General features: G+C 42.6%; 1 protein-coding gene across 1 annotated transcript; it reads right to left on the reverse strand.

Moving 5' to 3' along the window:
• Positions 1 to 1509: 1509 nt before the first annotated feature.
• Positions 1510 to 5014, reverse strand: LOC307173136 (uncharacterized protein). Its single transcript, XM_079895991.1, has 10 exons — positions 4976 to 5014; positions 4496 to 4718; positions 4276 to 4402; positions 3825 to 4123; positions 3644 to 3734; positions 3444 to 3560; positions 2893 to 3334; positions 2573 to 2744; positions 2105 to 2253; positions 1510 to 2017 (listed from the first exon to the last, which is right to left on the reverse strand). Exons 2-7 carry the CDS (start codon positions 4696 to 4698, stop codon positions 3227 to 3229), a joined length of 945 nt encoding a protein of 314 aa, XP_079752117.1. The 5' UTR covers positions 4699 to 4718; positions 4976 to 5014; the 3' UTR covers positions 1510 to 2017; positions 2105 to 2253; positions 2573 to 2744; positions 2893 to 3226.
• Between the last annotated feature and the right edge of the window lie 1244 nt (positions 5015 to 6258).

Consider the following 6258-nt stretch of genomic DNA (forward strand, 5'->3'; position numbering starts at 1 on the left):
AAATGTGCATGAAAAAAGTTTTTAAAAAGAAAGTGTGAGTAAAATTACTTCCGCTGTCAAAAACGCTCTGATCGGAAGTGACGCAACGGCCGGTAAATCTCATCTCTTCGTAATGGAGTCAGACAGTGAAGAGGTTGCAGTAGGGGTTAATGTAAACTCTTACGATGGGCCATTGCCGTATAATTATGAGCCACCTAGGCAAGAGAGGGGTCAGGCAGAGTTAAGGGGAAGGGTAAATGGACAGAGGAGAGAGATAGAGTTGTGGTGTGAGGAGAATCGGTGGAGAATTGGGCAGGTGTCTTGGTGAGTGACCACAGGCTATAGCTAATTGTGGCTAACGTTGTCTCCATGTTTATCACATTGCATCTTTAATAAATCATATTTTGCAATATTGCTGTCGACTTTGTTGTTTTTCAAGCATCCATGTAGATTGTCACCATATGCAACATGTGTCTTAAAATGTTGAGTTTAGATCCCAGATTCTAATGAATGCTGTAGGCTATAACGTTAGCTTACATCTGTGACGGTCAGCTAGTCTGGACAGGGATGGAAAAGCTGTGCATTTCTGCACAACATAGTTTATCGTGAAATTTTGTAGAAATTGCTAGCTGATTTTTTTAATCAGTAGCTGCTTTCAGACCTAGGTGTCCGCATGTTCTGCTTCTGCAGATGTCAAGCGTTTGGGCCGTATATCTGAACAACATAACCGGCCAGCTGGAATTCCGAACTTAGCCGGCTGTTATACTATTCCCCTCCTAGTATTTCCGACGGACATTATGTAAATGAGCTCGCATGTACTGCGGAGTACATGTATGAAAGCAGTTAGTGTTCCGGTTAGGACGGGAATATGCTGTTCATGTAAATATAGTCATTGTTACAAGGATATTTTATTGTCACGTGGAGGGATACTGGGTGTAAGGCATGCAGATAAATGCATCTAATTGACAGCCTATACTGTGCATAAATGTGTGTGTGTGTGTGGGGGGGGGGGGGTCGTCTTTTTACAGTGCATATTTACATAAGCTTTAGGAAGTAAGTAGGTAGTCTACATGTCGTTTCTTACAAGGTCTTACACCAACCACTAGAGCTACAAGGAGGGAAGGAGAGTGAGTTTATCTTAGCACATTTTGTTTAACAGGTGCTTGTGTGGTAGATGTGAGGCTATGCCATCAGCAGTGGAGAGTGTGTGCTGTAGGGAGGTCGACGCCTATTGGACCCTTGTCCAAACCCTAGATCCCCCAGAAGACATTACCTGCCTCACACTCCATCCAGGGTTTGAAGCATCCTGTCTGAATCCTTTTGTGCTGCAGATAGCATACATGAACTTCAGACAGGAGCATGGCCCTCTCCAAGCCAGCAGACCAGAGTATGTTTTGAGCAAAAATTATTTCACACTGCAATTTAAAGAACCAGCTTTTCTACACCAAAATAGTAAATCCTGTTAAGCAGGTTTTTAAACTCAGTGGTTTCCATATACTTACTATAAAAACAATTTTGGTGTTGTGTAGTACAGTAGAATATCAGCCAACAGGACATGCAATATTTACCATTGGAATTGTTTATTATGAAACCATGGTATGATCAAAATGTAATTATGTCCCAATCTCCACCACAGGCAGTTCCGATACACAGCATACAGGCAGGTTGTCCGCTGGGCGTACGGAATACTAGGCAGGGACATTAGGAAAGCCATACCTTCGTGTGTTGTGTCAGCAATAAGGAGGCAGTTTGCAGAGGAGGGACAAACATACAAAGGTTTCCAGTGGCCCCGCTTGGAAGATGATTAATAAATCCATAGTGAAACAAACTCAACTGGTAAAATTGATCTTTTATTAGATGTTAAAGCGTGAGTGTTGTGCGAGATGGAGGCTGACTGCCTCATCCTTGGCAACCTTCTGGAGGGAAGTGGTGAGGGGGGGCGGGGCAGCAGAGGACAAGACAGCACTGCTTTCTTGTAGGGCCTGTGGTGACTTTGAGTATTCCTCTACCAGAGAGACCATAAGATTTGTTGCGTATCCTTGAGGAGAGAAATGTTTAGAACACATTTAGTAACATGGTTGACCCACATAAAAAAGATATTGAAAAACTAAGTGAATCTACTAACCGTAAGATGGTTTCTCCTTGATGGGGTGGACTACCCAGCCACCTTTCCGAAACCGTGGGTAGCGAACGGCGTAGCGTGCCTCACCCTCACTGGTTCGAGCTACATCTCTGTTGCCATTACTATTGTAATGTAGGGCCGCCAAGAGAAGTCTGTAGGAGATAAGTAGATAGAACATTAGGTCTCCAAAGCTAACCCAATGCAGTGAAATGCAACAGAAATACATGACATTAATGTTTTCAGTTCAAATGGGTCTAAGACAATGACTCATCTTTGCAATTTTTTTTTTGTTGCAAATAATATGTAATGCAGTTATCAATCAATAACATTTTGGTCTGCTATACAAGACTGCATTAGTTTTTAGCCATATTCATTCTGTCATCATCCTGCTACAAAAGTATTGCAATATCCTGAAACTGAAAATAAATGCCTAATTTTATTAGTATTGATACTTTTGAGTGATAACACTACCTGCTGTACATCCCAAGAAAAGAAAAGCCAGTGTGTTTGGGCGCAAAGTGCAGAATGAGGGAATGGTAGGCCTCCAGGGAGAATGTCTGATGCTGAGGTGACAATTGTCGAATATCCTTTACCAGTGCTTTCCTGGCAGCTACACTCTCCAGTTTAGTGGCTGCTGGTGATCCTAAATAAAACATATTCTGTCATATAGTCTGTCGCATTTCATAACACAAGTAATTATTAGTACACATGGGGTTACGTATTGATAAAACCAAACTAAACTTGACAAACTAAACATTTGACATCTTTTAACATAGGCTACTATGTTGTACCTGGTTCCAGCCACTCCTTGTTTCTTGCCTCTCCTTCCAACGGTGGATGTGCGCAGCTGGTAAATGCAGGAGTGCTGTGTTCATGTATGTCCTGTACATGATTTATCATACTCTGCCATTTTGCCTGCATCTCATCTGGATCTCCTGTAGGAGTGGAAGCTGCGGTCCAGTACAGATGGTTGATAATGGCTGGCCTCCACAGCTTCAGATCCTCACAGTCCCTCTCTTTTGCAGCAGCATCCAGTGCTTTCTGTACGCCTGTTCCAGAGCAGACAAACAGAGCAGAGCAAACTAATTATTAGGAAAGTGAATTTAACTACAAAAAACAAGTCTATTATATAGAACTACCAACATCACAATACATACTTTTCCCAATATGCCAGACATCAAAGAAATGCCTTGTTCCTTCTGAACACATTTTCTCACGTACCCACTTGGCCACCTAAAACAAATAAGACACAAATTGATTTTATAGAATTTAGAACTTATTTTGAGTGATACTGTGCATGTCAATATGCTGTTCAGCTTTAGATCTCTCCTAGCATCATTACCTGCCGATTTCTGTCTGTTATCAGAGCAGACACTTGCATGTCTTGGTCCATCAGGAACTGCATACTCCGCTTTAGACCCTCTAGCTCACACCAAGAGCTGCTTGGGACTTCTGAGCTCTGTAAAACCAACGGATTATTAACAGTAACAGTAATATCAGTAACTAAATCAGACGCAAGATTTTTATGTGACATCAACTTACTTGGACAAGTTGAACATCCAAAACTTTGTTAATTCGATCCTCAATCAAGGAGTAGCTACCATATTTGGCACAGTGTCCAGGAGAATCTGATCTAAGAACGTCAAAAACAGTTACATTTAGAGGTTAATGCAAAAATACACTGACCTGTTCTACATCAGTGACGTGAGCTTGACCATTCTACCTGCAGTCACCAGACAGGATCAATCCACCCCCAGTCTCCTTCAACTCCCTGATGATCCCCTTCTGCTCATTCCTCCAGGCCTGCACGATGGTAGGGATAGTGTAATAGCGCTGATGGCGGAAAAAAGTGCCGGGACTTATGCACTGCAGTCCAAACAGCTTCAGCATCCTGATTGTCTGAGTAGCCATGCAACCTGAGAAGTGGATGGCACCGCTGAGTAAAAGGTTGCAGGCAGGCATGTTTCGATGCACCTTCTCTTGGTTTTGCCAGTAACGCTCATAACCACAAGTTCCGCAGGCCTGAAAGATGAGAGAAGATTCAAGACTCAAGCAGCTTTAAGATGAGGCAGTGAAATACCTGTATAGTTAAGACACAAATAATGAATATACATACTGTACATTCACAGACTATAATTCAGCTCCTCACAGACAGTTGACAAATAAGACATTACCTGCTTGACTTTTATGAAGGTTCCTTCCGGGTGCATTATGTGTCCCTGGGTTTCCCCACAGCATGCAGGACAAACCGTGAACAAAGACAGCAACTGCCTCTGGCAAACAATGAACTTGTCAACAGCACTGAAAACAAGAAAAGGAAAAAACACATTAATTCTGACTATGACATTTTTTGATACACAATCAGACATTTTCCATTAATAAAAAGGTTTTTACTTTGGGTCACTGAGAGATTCCAGCTCTTCTGGTTCCTCCTCAGAGGACTCGCTCAACATCTCCTCCCCGGGACTCCATGACATATCACCAGAATGGTTGATGATATCAGAAAATGACCATTCATCATCACTTTGTTCAGGACTGGCCAGTGGAGTTGATCTGCGATGCTCAAACCTTTCGGTTTGAGTCCCCACATCCACCATCTGAGGCTTTACCTGAACAGCTTAGATGAAAGAGATTCATCTTAATAATTGTTCACCATTGTACATTCATTGGCAACAACACATGCACTAATCTAATGCATCCCAGTACAAAATATATTTTTCTAACATTATGAAGTTCATAATTTTTAATGTTTACTGTCTGAAAAGTGTAAATTACAAAATAGTAAACATGGAGATCATGAAAAATTTTGACATGTAATCCTTATTTGTGATTGTATATGGCATGTATGGTGAATGCTAGATATAAGCTAACTACCTAATGAACGATGTAAACATCTTATGTTGCACTGTGATCCACGATGTACCACTACTGGCTCAGGGTCTGTTGTAGAGATGTCTCCATCTACATCATCTTCAGGATCTGAAGTGGCAGTTGCACCCGCCCCGTCTTTGCTGGCAGCACTCTCTCCCAAAATCTGAAAACAAAATCACAACTTTAAACTTTAAAAAAATGTAGTCCTTTCATGAAAATACCCCATTCATGCATTATTTAAAAGACTGCTAATCTTTTCAAAATCTTTTCAAAGTTGTCCCGAGCTGCATTCCCTCGCATGTGCCCTGTTGATACCAGCTTCACAGAGAGAGAGCCCCGGTCGCGCGCGCGCGCGCGCACTCTCTCTCTTCGGATGCCAGGCGAAAGTGTAAAGCATTACTTGGATGCGTTTTGGAGACGGTGAAGTCTTGTTTACAGAGTGCGCGCGCGCGACAGGGGCTCTCTCTCTCTCTGCTCGAAACATGCACACTGTCACAAGCCAAGCGCAGCAGTTCATCTATTACTCACCGATCAAATAAAGCTTTGGCGGGACAAAAATTCACTTTGGCGGGCGCTAAACCAAGTTCAATGCAGTAAAATGTATGCGTGAATTTAACCGAGTAGTAGGCTAACGTTACATGAACCTGCATGCACTCGCACAAATGCGACCACATAAAATTTTGACTCCCACATTCTCAGAAAATGGTCGCAGTCTGGAAGCCCGTCTTATTAGTTCAATAAAATAAGTGTCAGGAGGCTCATGTGCAGCCTCACGGGGTGTAACAGGAGTAAGCTAACGTTAACAGCTAGGCGGGCTTTCGTGCCTTCATAGTGCTAACGTTAACTTCTCAAACTAAGTCATGCCAAGACTAATCCATTATAACATCAAGAAAAATACATTTGCAGAAATTACATGCAGAGCTACATTTCGATGCAACAATTTGTATAAAGTATTATAAGACTTACTGTGCAAAGCTCCCGTTTTCGGCGCGCAGATTCTCTGCTAGTGCTAACGGACTCTTCACTCCCGCCAGATTTTGCTGGTGGACTTGCATGCACCGATGGGACAGCTCCATTTGCCAGCCTAACCCACTCTCTTCGTCGAAATCCCATGCGAAATTCCATAAGATCTCCTTGGTTGTAGTTGTCCGGTGTGAAGTGTTTTTCGCATACCACCGTGTGTCTTGTCACCGAGGAGGCAGCGAAATGGCCTCTCTTTGCCTGGACGAAACGTATCCAAGCACGGAAATCTTTGTGTTTCTTGTTTGGAAATCGGTGGACCCGAT

This window comes from Squalius cephalus, assembly GCF_949319135.1.
Source record: "Squalius cephalus genome assembly, chromosome: 1".
Classification (NCBI taxonomy): Eukaryota; Metazoa; Chordata; class Actinopteri; order Cypriniformes; family Leuciscidae; genus Squalius; species Squalius cephalus.

Coding starts and splice junctions, on each gene's coding strand:
- LOC307173136 (XM_079895991.1), bottom strand. CDS start 4,698: ATGGTGGATGTGGGGACTCAAACCGAAAGGTTTGAGCATCGCAGATCA. Junction 4,403..4,495: donor GAATCTCTCAGTGACCCAAA/GTAAAAACCTTT, acceptor TCTTGTTTTCAG/TGCTGTTGACAAGTTCATTG. Junction 3,561..3,643: donor TGGATGTTCAACTTGTCCAA/GTAAGTTGATGT, acceptor TTGGTTTTACAG/AGCTCAGAAGTCCCAAGCAG.